Source organism: Chamaea fasciata, unplaced genomic scaffold, assembly GCF_029207755.1.
Source record: "Chamaea fasciata isolate MVZ Bird 193981 ecotype frontalis unplaced genomic scaffold, bChaFas1.0.hap1 SCAF_28, whole genome shotgun sequence".
NCBI classification, from domain to species: domain Eukaryota; kingdom Metazoa; phylum Chordata; class Aves; order Passeriformes; family Sylviidae; genus Chamaea; species Chamaea fasciata.
The window spans coordinates 2,988,901-3,007,339 of NW_027094113.1; the positions used below are offsets into that span (position 1 = coordinate 2,988,901).

General features: G+C 57.3%; 3 protein-coding genes across 3 annotated transcripts; all 3 read left to right on the forward strand.

Moving 5' to 3' along the window:
• The first annotated feature begins 1,599 nt into the window (after nt 1-1,599).
• Nucleotides 1,600-11,514, forward strand: LOC136302370 (hippocampus abundant transcript 1 protein-like). The gene is made up of 12 exons (XM_066205853.1): nt 1,600-1,908; nt 2,369-2,464; nt 2,952-3,014; nt 4,053-4,180; nt 4,590-4,704; nt 5,523-5,741; nt 5,906-6,019; nt 6,481-6,552; nt 6,794-6,906; nt 7,008-7,105; nt 7,656-7,822; nt 7,911-11,514. The coding sequence occupies exons 1-12, from the start codon at nt 1,825-1,827 to the stop codon at nt 8,118-8,120; spliced, it is 1,479 nt and encodes a 492-aa protein (XP_066061950.1). The 5' UTR covers nt 1,600-1,824; the 3' UTR covers nt 8,121-11,514.
• A 2,467-nt stretch (nt 11,515-13,981) lies between these two features.
• On the forward strand, nt 13,982-16,776 carry MADCAM1 (mucosal vascular addressin cell adhesion molecule 1). Its single transcript, XM_066205858.1, has 5 exons — nt 13,982-14,280; nt 14,483-14,749; nt 14,876-15,190; nt 15,401-15,955; nt 16,106-16,776. Exons 1-5 carry the CDS (start codon nt 14,229-14,231, stop codon nt 16,216-16,218), a joined length of 1,302 nt encoding a protein of 433 aa, XP_066061955.1. The 5' UTR covers nt 13,982-14,228; the 3' UTR covers nt 16,219-16,776.
• Nucleotide 16,777: 1 nt separating this feature from the next.
• TPGS1 (tubulin polyglutamylase complex subunit 1) lies at nt 16,778-18,380 on the forward strand. The gene is made up of 2 exons (XM_066205871.1): nt 16,778-17,243; nt 17,321-18,380. The coding sequence occupies exons 1-2, from the start codon at nt 16,873-16,875 to the stop codon at nt 17,847-17,849; spliced, it is 900 nt and encodes a 299-aa protein (XP_066061968.1). The 5' UTR covers nt 16,778-16,872; the 3' UTR covers nt 17,850-18,380.
• Nucleotides 18,381-18,439: the final 59 nt, after the last annotated feature.

Here is an 18,439-nt window from a genome sequence, read left to right on the forward strand (position 1 = left end):
AGACCCACAGCAGCTCTGCTATGCTGGAGCCCCGGGGACCCTCACCTTTCCCCAGCCCCACATCCCCTCCGTCACCAAAGTAGCCTTAATATTGGGGCTCCATCCCCGCAGCATCACAGGCTCCTTCTAGCGCTTGTTTTCAGTCTCCCGAGGAGCTTCCTTGGGTCGATCTTCGGTCCAACACCCGCCCCCCCCGCCCTCGCGGCAACCGGCACAAACAAAACCGGAGCCTCCCCGGGGGCCGGCCATGCCCTGGGCGATGCGGCCGCCTTTGTCTTTGCTCCTCACTGTCTCCTGCTCCCTGGCAGGTGATGGGGTGAGAGCCAGTAATTGCTCTAAGTGCGATCAATAAATCAAGGTAATAGAATTACATCTGCTGTTGCCATGCTGGGAGCCGCTTCCTTGCTCTGTGATCTTTCTCCTTGGTTTTGTTTTTAAGCCGCTGCAGAGCACTGGAACAAATCGGGCTTCTCCATGCTCCTATAAGCGGCTGCAGGAGGATCTATGGGGGACTCAGGTGCCAGCATGGGAGGTTGAGGACGCACGTTTCCAGGGTCTGGGGGTCAGCCGAGGGAAGGCACCGTGTCCCTGCGGAAGTTACGGGCTTTTTGCCCAGCGGCATGCAACGTGCGGAGCACTCCGGGCACAGCGGGGACCCCGGGGCCTGGGGACAGCACAGCCGGGCAAGGTGCAGCAGCCCTGGGGAGATGGAGCTGCTCTCCACCCCTACACAAGTCCCGGGAAAACGAGGGATTACTTTCATCTTCCAGGTGAAAGTTACCTGAGAAGACTTTCTCTCGGGTTTAACCATTACTTAAAGGAAAACCTCCGTGGACAAAGGCTGGATGGCAGCCTCTAGCGCTCCGCGGGCGGGCAGGAGCCCTGGCAGCCTCTCGCTGCGCCGCGGTGAGACCCCTCCAGGCATCCCAGGTCGCCTCCCGTGCGCATCCGCTGCCCGGGGCGGCCACCTCGAGCGGGCGGGGTCGAGCAGAGGGGCCCCGGCGAGCATAAAACTTGTCTGAACTGTGCCAAATTCATCTCCTCAGACCCTGCACCAAGGCAATCAGCACCACGCGCTCTCCAGCCCGTGCAGGATTAATTAGGACGCGCCCAAAGCCCTGGCGGTACCGAGGCAGGAGCTGCCCCTCCCCACCACGCGCGGCACCGGGCTCGGAGGAAGGGACGGGATGGGATCGTCCTGGGGAGGCGCTTGGCTGTCACCAGCCCGGGATGCCGGGTGCTGAGGACGGAGCTACCAGCTCGGCACCGAGAGAACCGCGACGGGGCAGACACGGCCCTTCCCCAGCCGCCGGTGCCGCCAGCCCCGGGGCTGTCCTTGTTCAACCCGCCTGCCCCAGTCGGGAGCGGTGCCCGTGCCGGAGCGGCAGCCGGTGCCAAAGGCGCCCCGGGGCCCTGGGCCGCTGCCGGTGCCACCGCCCGTTCCCGGTGCCACCGCCGGTTCGTGACGTCACGGTCCCGCCCCAGCCAGAGCGAAGTGCCCGCCCCCTGCCCCGCGCAGCCAATCACAGGCCAGAGAGGCCGATGAGGAAGAGGCGGAGAAGCCAATGAGGTGCGCCGGAAGTGCCCGTTCCCGGTCCGGGGGCGGGGCCAGCGGGCGGGGTCGCCCCCTCCGCTTCGCACCCCCGCCCTCAGCCCCGGGCCCGGCGCTCCCCGCCCGGTGCCGGTCCGGGTCCGGTGCCGGGTCCGGGCCCGGGCTCGGGCTCGGTCTCGGCGCAGCGCGGCCCGGTCCGGTTCGGCCCGGCCCGCCACAGGGAGGATGGGGCAGCCGCGGCGGCCGGCGATCGGCAGCGGCCCGGCGGCGCCATGACCGGCGAGAAGAAGAAGAAGAAGCGGCTCAACCGCAGCGTCCTGCTGGCCAAGAAGATCGTGATCCGGGACGGGGCCGGCGTGAGCGCGGGGCTCGGGGCTGCCGGGGGGACGGTGGGGCCGGGGCTGGCGGGAGCGCGGGGCCCGGGCGGTGCCGGTGTCCGGTGCCCGGCGAGGGCTCTCCCCGGTGGGCCGCGCTCCTCAAACCGCCCCTGCGGGCGCCGCTGCCGCACCTGCCGCCCCGATGGAGCCGGCGGAGGCTGCAGCCTGAAGGATCGCATGGAGGAGCGCTGCACCTGCCCGCCTTGTGCCGCTTTCCCGGTGCGCTCCCGTTCCTGGGCCCGGACAGGGAATCCCCTCTGACCCGCTGGGGTTGGATTGAAGCGTCCTGGGCTGGCTGTGCTCTGTGAACAGAAAGAATGTTTCACAAGAGCATCTCTCGCTGCCTTCATTCGTGTTTCAGATCCCGCTCAGCTGTGTGAGCTCTCTGAAATGCAGGACGAGGCTGTTGGAAGGTTTTTGACTTTGCTCTGTTTTGCAGCGACAGGGGATTGGGGAGCCCAGCGTGTACCACGCCGTGGTGGTGATTTTCCTGGAGTTCTTTGCCTGGGGGCTGCTGACCACGCCGATGCTGACGGTGAGTGTGTCTCCATGGGAGCTCTCCTGGGGCTCCTGAGAATTAAGGTCTTAGCACGAGCTTTCCTTGGGGAACTGTGGAAAAGAAATTTTTGGTTATGCAAAGTCATTTAGACATATTAGCCTGGTGATATAAAATGCAAATCGAACATACAGACAGCACAAAGGGACCTGCAGAGAAGTGACGCGGTGGCATAAAGTAAAACCAGATGGGGTTTAGGTGATGGGGAAAAGCATGTTTGAGGCTCTGTGATCCTCACCCAAGCATGCTGGGACAATTTATAGACCTGGAAAATGTTAGGAACAGTGGTTCCTCACACTGGAAAAGGCAGGCAGAGCTCCTCATGTAGAGGCATTGTTGGCAGGATATTTCCCCTTTTCCCTGCATTGTGCCCTTCCAGGCCTCTGGCTGGCAGATGCTGACGGAAATTTCGCAAAAGTTGCTAGCTCTGACTTTTTCATTTGGTTTTGGTTTGTCTTCCCTCCAGGTCTTACACCAGACTTTTCCTCAGCACACGTTCCTGATGAATGGCCTGATTCACGGAGTCAAAGTAAGGAATATTCCTTCCAGGATTTCCTCTAAATCTGCCATGGGTGCAAGAAGGACAAGCCATTATTATCTATATAATTTGCTGATGTCAGGTGATATTTGGCCAGTTTGAGGGGGCTCTGGCAAGCCTGATGCAAAAGGAAGGACGCGGACATGGGACAGCTTGTGCAGCTGATTTTACTGAGCAGGAGTGACAACGTGCTGCTTGTCACCGTGGGGCTGGAGTTACAGCAGCTGTGTGTTTCAGCTGGAAGTACTCTCATCAGCATGAGATCAGCCCTGTGCCCATCCTTTGGAGCAAAACAGAATGAAAAATCTGTGACATCTGAACTTATTAGTGATAGAAGCTGAAACAAGTGGCCTCAGTGTCTTCCAGGCAGGAGATGGGAATGTACTGTGGCTCAGGGAGTGGGACTGGGGAGCTTCTTGCACTAGACCAGCATTCCCAGAGCAGAATTGCGGGCAACAGTTGTGAACAGGCAGTAGTCCTGTGTTCTGACTGGACAATCAGGCAACACAGACAGTTCTTGGCTGACTCTGGTGAGAGGATCTTGGAAAACAGCCCCAGATGGGTTTGCTGGGCACTCCCAGAGCATTAAGAGGCTCTGCCCTGCCTGCCTCGGGCTTGGGAGATGTGGAAAGGCCTTGAATAATTTTATTTGTGCTTAATGGCCGTGGCTCCTCATTATGTCTGTCCTGTCTCCACCTACAAGAGAGAGCTTTCTCCAGAACTGCAAGCAGCTGTTGCCATGGTGGAGCTGTGCCAGCAGCTTTCCAGGTCCTGGCAGGGCTGCCTGGATGCCCACAGCAGGGGCAGAGCTCTGCAGGGAGCACAAGTGCTCAATGGGGCCTTGCTGGTTGAATGTTTGTTTTTCCCTTCCTAAAAGGATGTGGGGAGTTTAATAAACTGCTCTGTTGTAACCGTGTTGCTGCTTCAGGAATGTTGCAGCAATCAGGAATGGGTTGTCTCCTCCTGATGTTGTTGAAAGCTTCTCACTGAAGGGTTTCTCTGTCCTCTGGTCTTGTCTGTCCATCCCAGGGTCTGCTCTCTTTCCTAAGTGCCCCGCTGATTGGTGCTCTCTCTGATGTCTGGGGCAGGAAATCCTTCCTCCTTCTCACCGTCTTCTTCACGTGTGCACCAATTCCCCTGATGAAGATCAGCCCGTGGTGAGTTCACCCTCAGTGCAGCCCCAGGGTTCTGAGGAGGGGAAGGAGCAGGAGGCTGAAGGAGGAGGGTTTGCAGGTGCTTGTTTCAGGATGAGAAGGGAGAGTCTCATCCATCTCAAGAATGAAGGAGGATGCTCAGCCTAGAGACTGACTTGTCTGATTCTGCTGGAGGGTTCAGTTGGGAATAAAGGGTTGGTCTGTCCTCTGTGCTTGTTCTCCTACTCAGTGCATTATTTCTGTTATGGAAAATAAGTGGTAAAACTTCCGGGGCCACCAGACTGAGGGGTCATGTTCCCAAGCCTCTTGTGGTGCACTGGAGGCACTGAGGGGAAAACAAGGGAGAGACTCTGCTTCAGCAGCTGTGGACCGTGGTGTGGTTGCTCTCTAACTCTGCCTTGGGCTCTTGCAGGTGGTACTTTGCTGTCATTTCCATGTCTGGAGTGTTTGCTGTCACCTTTTCCGTGATTTTTGCCTACGTTGCTGATATCACACAGGAGCATGAGCGCAGCACGGCGTACGGCCTGGTAAGGAGCTGAGTCACTGTCCTGGCTCTTGAAAGAAATATCTGGGGCTTTGAAGGTAGGAGAGGTATAAAATTAGGGTGGGAGATTTATTGATGTCTAATCATACAGTCTCCCTGTACTTCTGTTTGGGATTTAGCTGTGAGGGGCAGGCTGACCTCTGTCCACTCTGGGTGCTGGCTGTGTTGTATAATCCAACCTGGCCCTTGAGCTTTTCCACACCCAGGGAAGGGGGGCCTGTGATGTTTGGTGTGATCCTGCCCTTCCTGTAGCTTTGCTGACAGGGCCATATGGGAATTGCTAGGGCAGCTTTGATTTCCCTTTGCTAGAACTGAGCCCGGGTGCACCAAGAGAATCTGTCATCTGTCTCTGCACAGGAGTCCCTGTGAAATCTTGTTTACCTCTCCATCAAAGATGCCAGGAGGAGTTCCCCTGGGTCACTGGGGAGGAGGAAACTGTTGTTGTAGGATACAAAAGAAAGATGAGAGACTTCAAATATTTCAGAAGGCAAAGAGCATAGAGAAAAGGCTTTTTTGTCTATTTCTTACCACCTTTTATAAAGTGTTCCAATACAGACTTAACATGATTAGTGAATAAGAACGACACCTCTCTAATCCCATTAGTTAAACCAGAGAAACAGCAAAACACCACCTGGAGAAAGATTGTTTTGAAAAAAGATAGTTGTTTGCCAAGATTAGTTTTAGAAGAAGCTTGCTTGAGAAATTTTTCCTTAGGAAAAGTTAGCAGCTCCTAGCAGGCTAAAATCTCCCAGGCCCAGAAATATCAGGGCCACAGGCTGTAGGGATGTTTTTTGCTTCCAGGTGTCAGCCACGTTTGCTGCCAGTCTGGTCACCAGCCCGGCCATCGGCGCGTACCTTTCCCAAGCCTACGGTGATACCTTGGTGGTTGTGCTGGCTTCAGGCGTTGCTTTGCTGGATATTGGCTTCATCCTGCTGGCTGTGCCCGAGTCACTGCCTGAAGAGATGCGCCCAGTCTCCTGGGGTGCCCCCATCTCCTGGGAACAAGCTGACCCGTTTGCTGTGAGTGACCCTGTGTGCTGCTAATGCTTAATGTTTGCTTTAGTCCTGCTGGTTTTTAAGGTGTTAAGCCCTTGGTTTGGCTGTCCTTGTACATGGAGATTTTTCAGTGCTATTAAGTTAAATTTAAAAATGTCCTTTCTCTTTCCCCACCCCTTTCCCTGCAGTCCTTGAGAAAGGTGGGTCAGGACTCCACAGTGCTGCTCATCTGCATCACCGTCTTTCTCTCCTACCTTCCTGAGGCCGGCCAGTACTCCAGCTTCTTCCTGTACCTGCGACAGGTCAGTCTCTGCCAAAGATCTGGGTGCAGGAAATCCTGGCCTAGAAATACAATCAGAGTTGTCTCACCTGTCCCAAGGCGGCTTTTCTTGGCCGATAACTCAGTAAAGCTGAAGTTGTAAGAAGCAGTGATTTGTTCCAACTCTCCTGGAAATGTGGGAGCCTACTGACTGCTCTGTAGGCATTGCCAGGGGCAAGGCTTGGCTTGGCTCCTTGCTGGTGTCTGCCTGGTCATCCCAGCTGTGCCACCCTCAGGCGCTGGAAGGGGAGCTCAGTGATTTAAAACCGTTTCTTTAGCCAGAGGAAAATCTTCTGTTTGATTCCTGTAGCAGCCCAGAGGCAGTAGTTGTTAATGTGCAGGTCCCTGAGAAGCAAATTCAGTAAACGTGAGTGACATTGATGGAGGGTCTCTTGTCATCTGGTGCAAACCTGCCTGAAAAGTCCCTCTTTGATGTTTTCACAGGTCATTGGTTTTTCCTCAGAGACTGTAGCAGCCTTTATTGGTGTAGTTGGAATTCTGTCTATACTGGCTCAGGTGAGAAGCAATTTCTTTGTAGGCTTGAGCAGTCTGCTGTAAGAATGTCCAAAATTTCTGATTTCGGGGCTGCTGAGTTGTCAGAACTCCTGTGGCCACAGCGATTTTTGAAACAGAGAAGATCTTAAATTGGGATAGACCCATAAGGATCATCAAGGTCCCTCAGGTTCCTGTCCTCTTGTCTCCTGGTGTTGCCCTCTTTCTTTACCCCTGCCTTGAAAACACCTGTTTTTCTTTTCAGACAGTCGTGTTGGGAATTCTCATGCGTTCAATAGGAAATAAAAACACCATCCTCCTGGGACTAGGCTTCCAGATCCTGCAGCTTGCCTGGTACGGCTTTGGATCACAGCCTTGGTGAGGGTTTGCCCACATTTCCCTCCCTCTGTGGCCTCTCCCACCCTGCAGCACTGGGTGAGGCTGTGGCTGCTTCTCACAGCTGTGTCCTTCCTCCCCAGGATGATGTGGGCAGCAGGAGCTGTGGCTGCCATGTCCAGCATCACCTTCCCAGCCATCAGTGCCATGGTGTCGAGGAACACGGACCCTGACCAGCAGGGTGAGTGCTTGTGGACCCATCTGATGGTGAGGGGGTTCATCCCAGCAGGTGCTGAGCTGGCACAAGGGCAGGTTCCTGGCCATGGTGGTGCAGGGGTGGGCAGGAACATCTGTGCCAGCTGTGGAGTGTCGCTGTACTCCCAGCAGTATTGACACTCTTATCTTTGACCACGGCTGGTGCTTTACTAGGAAACTCCCAAGTCATTCAAGTGGGTGTTTGGTGTTGTCTCTCTGAGACAGAGGAGACTGCTGCATTTTGCCCACCTCACAGTACATCTCTGAGTCCTCAATTAAATTCCAGTTCATTGGAAATTGTTGCTTAATGTGGCCATGCTTATTTCAGTCAGCAAAGCAGCAAGCCCAGCATTACTGGTTTTTGTAGAACCTGGCACTGAGTGAAGCTGCTCATCTGCAAACCCCTCCCCTTGCACATCAGCCCAGATCCAAGTGCTTGTTCCTGTCTCTAAGTATCTCTAAATATGTATCCTCGAACAAAACAAGTTTCTTTGGAAAGCTCTTGGCATTTCCCCCCTTCCTCACTGTGTCCCCAGGTGTGGTGCAGGGGATGATCACTGGAATTCGGGGTCTGTGTAACGGCCTGGGGCCGGCGCTCTATGGTTTTGTCTTCTATCTCTTCCACGTGGAGTTGAACGAAATGGCTGAGGTGGAAACTTTGGGCAAGGCTTCCAAACCCAACATGGCCAACCCTACAGATGAGGTACCTGTTCAGCTTCTCACTCTGTTTGCTGGGCTGTGTTTGCCCTCATGCCTGAATCATTCCTCTCTCTCTCTCTTTCTCTCTACAGAGCAGCATCATCCCTGGGCCACCCTTCCTGTTTGGGGCGTGCTCCGTGCTGCTGTCGCTGCTGGTGGCCCTGTTCATTCCAGAACACAACCTGGCCCTGAGGTCAGGCAGCCACAAGAAGCACAGCACGGGGGCCCAGGCCCACCCCCACAGCCCACCAGCTGGGGGGTCTGATGGCAAGGAGCCCCTGCTCGAGGACAGCAGCGTGTGAGGTGGGACAGGGGACCTGCCTCGTGGCTCGACTCCACATCAAGGACGGACTCAGCAGGAGTTCGGGGAGGGGGAGAGAGGGATCCAAGGTAACAGACTGTGCCACTAAACAGCTACTGAGGAGGGACGAGGGTTCCCTTCGAGCCAAATACACCCAGCTGGTGCAAAAATGGAATTGTATCACCTGGTGCTGATGGAAAGGGGAGATACGGAACTGCTCCACTGGAGGGATAGTTCTGGAAAGCAAAGCTGCCCTTGTGTGTGAGCCCTGTGTGCCCTGCCAAACCCTCTGCTCACGAGAGACGGAGCCAGCGTGGGCTGTGTTTGGTGGGAGCTCACTGAGCTGCCCCTGGAATAAAATACGGCATTTGCTCCATGCCCCATCCCTGATAGAGCTGGTTCCTGCTGCTGGCCCCTGGCACCCCTGTGTGCTGTGGTGACACACTGAGGGGACAGGGTGTGTGTGTGAAGCACAGGGAGTGGAGCTCTGAGCTTCCTCTCTGCTGGAGGGCCTGAGGAATTTGCCCATTCTGCCCCAAGTGAACCTTAGACCAAAAAAATATAAATCTACTGACTTAATGTTCTGATGAAGAGGATAAAAATGAAGAAGTTGCAGCTGACACAAGGGAGGATGGGCAGGTGAGAGAAGGGCAACTGCACGAATTACAAACACTTGGATGGCCACAACAGCTGCGATTCTGTTTGGTTTTCTTTTTCTTGTCGCTCTGAGGTGACATTTGCCTGTTGCCTCCACGGGCAGTAGGTAGAAAGATTTTGTCAAAATTCTTTTTCTGGAGCTGTGGGTGTTGTTTAGGAGATACAGTTCTCTGGCAGGTTGGAGAAACAACTTGGCTGTGCTGAGCACTTTGGAGATGCGTGGTTTCCTGGGAGAAAGGTCAGAGAAATGACTGTTTACCTTGAGCACTTCTATAAAGCATGTTGGTTTGGTTTGCCACTGGTCTCCTGCCATCTGATGCTAAACCCAAAGAGTGTCCAGAGCTGGTTTGTTCTCAACCCAGTATATCCTGATGGTGAACGTTGTGTTGATTTGGACTTTGGGGTTTGGATTCCTTGTGGCATTTCTGAGCCTGCTGTGGAGGCTTTTGTTTATGGAACAGTGGAACTGCAGCCTCTGCTGCAGGCTCAGCTGTGCTCAGAAAGAGCAGGAGGTGCTTGGAGAGTTGTGAAAGGAGCTGAGGCAAACAGGGAATGTGTGGTTGTTTATAGAAATGTGGCAGAGGGCAGGAAACAATTGTTCTTGTTTGAGTAAATAAGAAGTGGTGGCATTGAGCAGTTCTGGGAAGTAAGGACCAAACCAAGGACACTTCAAGAATCCTTTGTTAAAGGAATTGAGGGCACAGCAGCCAAACCAGTCTTGCCTTGGCTGTTCTCTGGCTGGGGTCCCCTCTGTGGGTGTGGGGAAGATTACCCAGGGGAGAGCAGCCAGAAGGGAGGCAGTGTTGGCCCTTTACATTGTGGATCTTTGCAGACACACAGCAGCGACTGCAAATGCCATTTGGTTATCAGAGGTGGGTATTTAAGTGAGAGCTGACAGTTTGTTCTGCATTGATCTGACCTGGTGGCAGCTCCTGTGCTCAGAGCTAGGAGCAGCTGGGACACAGAGGGATGCTGAGGCGGGTCTGGCTGCAGGTCTGGGGAGCAGAGCCAGCAAGAATTTCCTTGATCTGCCGTGACTCCATTTTTTCCCAAGCTCCTTGTGGTGACACTCCCAATTCCCAAACATTAATGGGATGGTCAGTACTGTGTGTGCATGGCAAGCTTTTATCCTGAAGGAAATCCTGTCACTTGCACTTCCAGGCAGCAGTTCCCCCACCTCTGTGTTCCTCACAAAAATGCCTTTTTTTAGACGGGACTTTTCTCGAGTCCCGGTGATCCATTGATTTACAATGGATTAAAGTGAGCTGAAGTAGGTTTTTCCCTCACACACAGATGAAAAGTAAAACACAGAATCCTTACCTCTCTCACACGGAGGCACTCGGAGCTTCACGGGTACAATATAGCAACATGTTACAAAAAGACGAGCAGAATTTATATGATATAAAGTATATAGAGATATATTTTTAAAAGCCCTCTCCCTTATTGCATAGTTTATTGAAACCAATGTGTTTCTGGTCCCATTCCCTCTCACCACTGCTGCTGCCTGTGGCCTCTCAGCCTCTCCTTCCCCTCAGAGCCCAGAACTGTCCAGCAATTTTCCCTCCCTGATGTGACCCCTGAGCTTCTGGTGATGCTGACTTGTGCATCGTGGGCCTGGAGTGTTTTGGTCCCTTTGTCAGCCCCCAAACTCGGGACCAGGTGCTGACAGCGGGTGACTGCCAGGTCAGGGGCTGTGGCCTGGTTGGTGACTGGCTGTGCTGTCACCAGTGATGGCACTGGGCACCAGTGGGGTTACAGCACTGGGCAGCTGGGGTGGGGATATGGCAGCAGGTGGATGGAGGGGGGTACAGCACCAGGCAGCAGCAGGACCTCTACAGGTGCCATTACCAACAGCAAGGTGGCTTGTGCTGGTGTGCAGACCTGGGAGCAGGGGCTCTCTGAGGCGCAGGGGTGCTGGGAGCAAGCAGGGATTCCTTCCCACCCTATCGAGGTTCCTCTCACCTGGTTTGGTGGGGCCTTGGCCCGGTGCCTCCCCTTCCCTCGGGGCAGGGCTGTGGCCCCTGCACTGTTCTGCCTTGACGTGACAGAGCAGGAGCTGGGCCAGGCGGTGCTGGAGCTGAAGTTACCGGAGCCGAATGAAGAACGACTTGTTCTGAAGGGCCGGTGCTTCCTCAGCATCCCACGTGGAGGCTGGAAAGGCTGTGTGGAGCATTCAGCTAGTTTTGCCAATTCTTGTTACTTTGTATGAAAAACGCGACTTTTTAAAATGGAGTCTTTTTTCTTAAAATCCGCTTGATCTGCTGTGCAGTGCCTGAGCCTGGCTGTTTAACATCGGGATTCCCAGGATTTGTCTGCAGGGACTTAAAATCTGGGATGGTAACAGCAATGCCCAAACACAAGGCAAAAATCATCTCAACCGCCTGTCAGAAGTCCTGGCAGGTCAAGTGAGTTTCAACTGATCTTGTTGCATAAAAAATCTGAGTTACACCATTGCTTTCTCTTCTGCCATTAATTTTGCAAAGCAGTAACTTTTTACTTCCCTGTTTTTATTCTTTTTTTCTGCACTCCAAAGGCTGTTGACAGCTGTGGTATCTTTAAAGCGTGGGCATTCGGCCCCACCTCTGCTCTCTCACAGTTCACCATCACGTGCGTTTGTGTGTCTCTTTTTTAAGCTAACGATAAAATGTATTTATTTCAGTTCAGGTTGTGTTTGGAACTGGCTAATCTCTCCCTTTGATGGATTATTTATTAAACTGCTGCTTTCCTGTTGTGTCGAAGGTTTCTGTCCTTGTTCCTCTCCATCACCAGTGGTACTAGGCAGCTTTTGCCCAGAATTGAAATTCCCCTTGAGAATGATGTGAAGATGTGGGACAGGTTTTGGAGAGCTGGGTCGGGGCTGCCAGTCCCTGCCCCAGCCCAGGATGGGAAGCAGATCCCTGGCTCCTGTGTGTCCCACTGGAGCCTCCTCCTGGACTAGTTTTTAGTACCCCCGACTCTATTGTCTTAACTTTCAGCCAGGCCTAATTTAGATCTTACCTGACTCATTTAAACACTCTTTGTGGTGGCTGAGGATGGTCCTAAGTGACTAATATAATCCCCAAAAATATAAACACATCCAAGTCAGCTCTGGGATGGGAACTGGTGCTTGATGGATGGTATCCTGGAAACATGAGCCGTTACACAGCCTGTTGCTTCTGTATGTATTTCCTCCGGACTGGAGCTAGCTTTAGTTTCATTGTTTCCATCTTTAATTGAGAGAAAACCCACAACTTGTCTCACGTGGTGTCGCTGGAGAACAAGGGCAGGTGTTGCACTGCAGGATGTTGTTGACCACCCTTCCCCCTGGTGCGGTGGTTCCTGGGGCAGTGGCAAAGCCTTGTCCCTTCTGGTGTCGGTGGTGACAGCCTGGAGCTAGACCCCGACCTGAGGGGCTCTGGGGGCATCCTGTGCTGGAGCCAGCACTCGTCCCTTGGTGGTTTGTGTCTCCACACTGAACTGTTTTGTTTCCTGAGCAACATCTCTGGACAAAGTATTGCCCGGCACAAATCCCCGCGCCAGCCCTGCGGGAGGAAGCACAATTGGCTTCCAGGAAAGGTGTTCAGGCCCCTGAGTCTGGAAAACCATCCTTCCCTTCGTTCCTTCAAAGGCTTCCTGTGGGGTGAAAAACACTCCTGGGGTGGAAACAACTCCTGGTGTGTAATCTTGCTCCTTCCACCCTCTGCACGCAACCTGGTGATGTCCCTGTGCTGTGCCCAGGGCAGCGGCAGCTCCTGTGCTCCTCTGGGATGGGGGGAAGGACTGAATCCATGGGGGAGAGGTCCCAAGGTGGTGGAATAGTGGTTGAGATGAGTCCACTACTCAGGGGCTCAGTGAGTGAGAGCTGCCCTGAGGGCTCTGCCATGTCACTCTGAGTTGGGCCAAGTCCCCTGACCTGCTCCTGACTTGGTGGCTGAGCTGCCGGAACTGGCCCTTGTGCAGCTGGAGCATTGTCAGGTTTCCATGACTTCAGTTTCTTCTGTGTTGCCCCCTCTGCAGGTGTCTAGGGCAGTTCTGGACACTTCCAAACCCCAAAACAGAGGGAGTGCAGCACAAGCTGTGGGGCTTTCTGATAACTGCTAATTTCTTGAGGGCCAGGAAGGTCCAGGGAAGCTTATTTTTAAGATAAGGTGGCTCCATAAATGCTCAGCTCTCACTCAGACTGATTCAGTGGTTTTCTCATTGCATCGGTGCCACAATCAGGGTTGTGGGAGAGGGAAGTGAAACCCTGGCACCATGTATGTGTCCTCAAGGTTCCCAGACTCACCTCAGGGAAGGGCCTGGCAGTGTGGGAACAGCCCTGGCTGTGGCTTGTCACAGGGTTGGGCAGGGGGGCTCTGGTGCCTCCTGAAAAATCCGGGAAGTGGCTCTGTTAACACAGGATGGAAGGAACAAAAACCCCACCATCATTAATCACCTGCTTTGGCTGAGCGTGCACATTTGGAGGGGAGTGTTTATAGAGCACTTCCCTTGCTCAGAGGCCTCCTGCACCCTCAGAGAATTAATGGCATGACCTCCTAAAAGGATGCGTGGCACACCCAACACATGGAGTTGCCTCTCAGAATAGTTCCCAGATGGGAAATGTCCTGGTCCTGCGATGTCACTGGGTGCAGAGATGGGCACATCCCTCCCTCAGCCCTTTGGGACCTTCCCTGGCCTTGGCTGCAGCCTGGCAGGATGGGATGGGTCAGAGCAGGACTCATCTCTCCACAGGGAGCTGGGCAGGAACGCGGGAGTGATGCCAGACCAGGTGTGGACCCAGAACAGATGCTGAGGGCCTTGAGGTTGAATAGTGCAGGATGTTCAACACTTTCTCTGTACTAACACTTTCTCCATCTGTACCACAAGCCCAATCCTCACAGGATCACCTGCTTCCATGCCTGAAACCACCCTTTTCGAGGAATAAATGCACCCCACAAAAGGGCTGACCACAGGCCCAGGCTCTGCTTTTGGGACATGGGCTGACAGGGCCCTTTCCACAGCTTTGTGTCCCCATTTGGGCTCATGGAAAAGCTGGTTTCCCAGGGGCTCTGGGGGAGTGATTTAGCCTGGAAAAAACAGGGATAGAGCTGGATCTGAGCCACATCCTGGGGTGCAGGTGCCTGTGCAGGGCCTCCCTGTGGGGTGAAGGGGGCCCCTGCAGCCACACAGAGACCCTTTGGGGCAGGGGCTTTCCTGGGTTTGGGGGAGCTGTCGCCTTGGCCGTCGGCTGGGTGTTGTGCAAGAGCTGAACTTGGAAGAAAATCAGAAACCTCCCTCTGGAAATACCCCTCGGGCTGGAAGTTGTGGAGGTCCTGGGGCCGATGCTCATGGGGGCGGTTCCTAAAGGGCTTAAGAAGGGCTGGGGTTGGAGCCGGCAGCCAGAAGGAGACAGCCCCGGCCAGCGGCACCCGCTCCCTGGAAGGGGGAAGGAAGGAAAGAAGGGGAAGACAGCCCTGCTGCTGCACTGTGGGTGATGGAGCCGGCTCCTGTCCTTCTCCTCCTCGGCTCGCTGTGGGGCTGCAGTGGTGAGTGCCACGGGGCCAACAGCCACCCTAATCCCCCGACCCACTGTGCTACCCTGCCCTGCTGCTGCTCTCCTTCCTTCGCCCTATGGCCCAGGACCTCCCTGTCCCCACGTTGCTGCTGTAGCTCCGTGTCCCAGCACTCGGAGCTGCGGGGTGCTGGTGACTGTCCCCTCCCCTGACCCTGCACTTTCCTCCTGCCCAGGGCGCCCCGCTGACATGCTGGTGGTGACACCGCGGGAGCCGGTGGTGTCGTTTGGGGGCTCGACAGAGCTGAACTGCTCCTTGGCCTGCCCAGGGGGCAAGGTGGAATGGAGGGGGCTGGACACTGCCCTGGGGACCATCTCCTCCTTCTCCACCCACAGCATCCTGCACATCAGACACGCCACTGTGGCCACGGAGGGCGTCAAGATCTGCCAGGGCAAGTGCCACGGGCAGTATTATCAGAGAACTGCCGCACTGAAAGTCTATGGTAGGCACTTCCCAGCCTGTCCCTCACTGCCTCCCAGCACAGCCCTGGATCCCCAAGGCAGCCCCGTTCCTCCTGAGCTATGCTCTGCTGCCAAAAATCACCCTTGACGCTGCCACTCCTTTCCAGCCCTCCCAGACACACTGAGGCTGGAGGCAGTTCCCCACATCCTGCGCCCGGGACACCCCGCCAGCCTGAACTGCTCGGCCATGCACCTGTATCCTATCACTGGGGTGGCCCTCACCTGGTACCGGGGGCACCAGGTGGTGGAGAACACAGACTTTGATTTTGAGGAGACCGATGAGGAGCTGTATAACATTGCTTCCACCTTGTCCGTGAAAGGGACAGAGGTGGCAGAAGGGGTGGAGTTCAGGTGCCAGGTGACGCTGAACGTCGGGCAGGAGACCTTCACCCGGGTGGCATCTCTGGTGGCAAGTGCCAAGGGTGAGTGCCAGGAGGGGCTGGGGCCCCCAACCCACATGTACCCCCATCCTCTGGAGCCAACCCCCACTGCCCTGTGCTCCTCGGAATAGCCCTCCCTGTACCTGTCCCTCCTGGCAGTGCCCCTTTGCTCCTGCTCACTGTGCTCAGGGGGTGGACGAGGCTGGGTCTGCAGCGAGGTCGCCTGTGACCAAGGTCACTGTGTGTTTGCAGCTGTGATGGAGCAGCCAACAGCCGTGGTCAGCTCCACGGGGAGCCCCGGCACAGCCAGGCCCGTGGCCACCACAGCGCTTCCTCCAGGGCCGAGTGACCCTACAGGTGACCCCACCACAGCACGGGAGCCCAACACTGGGACCACCCTGGACCTGGCTGCTGTCACCAACCCCCCCTCCACGGAGCCCCAGGACCTCATCGCAGGCAGCCCCACGGCACGTGTGGCCACCCCCACCCTCCCTGGCTCTGGCACGGAGGGGACGGGGCCATCCATGGGGACAACGCCTGCCTGCAGCCTGCAGATCTGGTCGCTGCCTCCCACCGGGACGCGGGGCAGGGCCCTGCTCATCGAGTGCCACGCTCGGTGCACCGGGAACGCCACGGTGGGCTGGCTCCGGACCCCCGCAGCCCTCTCGCAGTACCGGGAGGAGTCCGCGGGCGGCAGCTCCGCGCTGCGGCTGGACCGCGCCGAGCCCTGGCACCAGGGCCACTACCAGTGCGTCCTGCTCGGCCACCGAGCCCAGGCGGTCAGCCTGGAGGTGATGGTCGTGGATGGTGAGTGGTGGTGATCTGCGGAGCCCTGCCCTGCTCTGCCCTCATCGCTTGGGTGGGGCTGCAGCCCCTCGTGTCCGTGCCACGGTTGGTGCTGGGGGGATTCGCCCACCCCTCGGCATTTGCCGCAATAACAGCTCCTTGTGTTGGCAGATTCCTCCAGCTCGAGCGCTGCCATTGCTATGGGGACAGCGGGATCGCTCCTGGGGCTCATCGTGACCGGTGCCGTGTCTCGGCGCCTTTGGAAACGATTTAGATCTCGGTAGCAGCTGTCCTGGGACTGGGAGCAGCCGGCTGATGGCCCCAGCCCTCCAGCCGTGTCCCTGCTGTCCCCGTCTGTCGCTGGCCTCGCCCGGCCCCTGCCCAGCAAGGAGTGGGAGCAGGAGGGGGAGCAGCTGCCTGCAGCTGCCGCGGGAGGCAAAGCCTGCAAGGGCAATGAGCAGCGACAAGGCCAGGGACGCGTCCGGGGCTGGATCCCCGCGGGCTGGCACCGAACACCGCGCTGGGTCCGGCGCTTGGAGCTCGGCACCAGAGGACGGGCGGGACCACCAAGGCCGCTTGTCTGTCACAACAGAAGGTCCGAGGCAGCTCCAGGGGGAGCGTGAGCACGGCGGGCGGGTGGGACCGGTGCTCCAATAAAGAGCTCTTTCCGTTCGAGCCCTGTGCAAGTGTCCTTTGGGCCTGGGCGGCCCCTGTGCCGCGGCCCCTCACGGCCCCCAGGACACCGGCGGCGTCCGCCCGGTTGCCAAGGGCGGGGCATCTGCCCGCAGCAAACATGGCGGCCGCGGCGCTCGCCGCGTTCCCGTGGATAACGGAGCCCCTTTGCCCACACTCAAGATGGCGGCCGCGGCCGCGGCCTCGCCCAATGGCGGCGTTCTCGCATTGCCTTCCCGCTCACCGATTGGCTGCCAGTGTGCAAAATGGCGACACGGAAACTTCCGCCCCGGGCGGAAGTGCGTTCCAAGATGGCGGCGTACGAGAAGCGGCGAGCGGCCGCCGCCCCGGTGCCGGCGGGGGGCAGCGGGCTGCCGGAGCCGGGGCGGGCGGCGTCGGGAAGCGGCGGGCTGGCGGAGGGCAGCGCGGCGGAGTTCCTGCTGCGAGCCGGCGTCACGGCCATGGTGCGAGAGGCGCTGCTCAAGGTGCTGGAGGCGCGGCCCGCCGAGCCCGTGGCCTTCCTGGCCGAGTACTTCGAGCGGCTGGTGCTGGCGGAGGCGGCGGCCGAGCCCCCGGGGCCGCCGCAGCGCCTGGCCCGGGCGCTGTGGTACGTGTGCCTGGCTCATCACTCGCACAGGTGCGGCGAGCGGCGGCGGGGGGCGGCGGGGGCGGGGAGCGAGGCCGCCTCTCTGTGTCTGTGCCCTGTCGCGACAGGACGGCCTTCGACAGCAACGCCGGAGCGGCCTACGAGGTGCTGGGGTGCGGCGGGCGGCGGCGGGCGGCGGGCGTGGACGGGCGGCTCTACAGCGAGCTGCTGCGGCGCATCTGCCAGCGCGGGGCGGCCCCGGCCGAGGCGGCGGCCGAGCTGCTGCGCCGCGTCCGCTGCCGCGACCACGAGGCCGTCCCGTTCGACGTCTTCCGCTACGGCGTCCTCACCTGCTGCGTGCTGCTGGAGTTCGCGGCCAAGGCCGACGCGCTGTTCGCCGTGCTGGGCGCCGGGGACTCGGCGGACACGCGGCTGTGCCAGGCTGTGCTGCGGGCGCTGGAGGACGCGCTGGGCGCCGGGCACGGCTCACGGCCCGGCCGCTACCTGGAGGCGGGCTCCAGGCTGGGCCCCGACAGGCTGGCACTGGCCATGGACCAGGCGCTGCAGGAGAGGAAGCTCGGCTCCTCCATGAGCAGGGAGGAGTTCCTGAGGAAAGCCACCGCCCTGTTCATAGCGAAGGTGAAGCCCGTGGAGTGATGCCGGGTGGGAGCAGCGCTGGCTGCGGCCACTGCCGGCCCTGCGGGGCCCCCTCCAAGCTGGACAGTGAGCACGGGGCGTTGGCTGGGCGCTGGCTGAAGAACCCTGGTCTGCCCAACAAGAGATTCCCAGTTTCCACGCTCCCTGCCCTGTTCTGATGGTGCCCAGCAGCTCCATGTCTCTGCGTGCAGCCTTTTCCAGGCATGGCTCCTCTGGCCCAGCTGTGTTGGGAGATCCCCTTTAGGTGTTATCCAGGACTGATGTGGAGGCTGTGAGCTGCGGAGCTGCTTTGGGCAGCTTTGAAATGACTCAGAAGGAACAAAGTGAGGCTGGGCTGTGGCTGCACAGGGCAGCTGGGGAGGGCTGAGGTGGTATGTGGGATGTGGAGGGCAGGCTCTGGATGAGACACATCCCCTTCTCCCAGGACCAGCTGCGAGTCGGGCCGGGTGTTATTTATTTAAACTTGTCTGATCATTATTTATACTGTTCATTCTTGGTTTGCTGTAAGACATTAAAGCTTTTTTATTACTTTGTAGTGGCCAGTTTCTTATCTCCTGGCAGCATGAAGAGCTGCAGCAGTGCCCAGATCC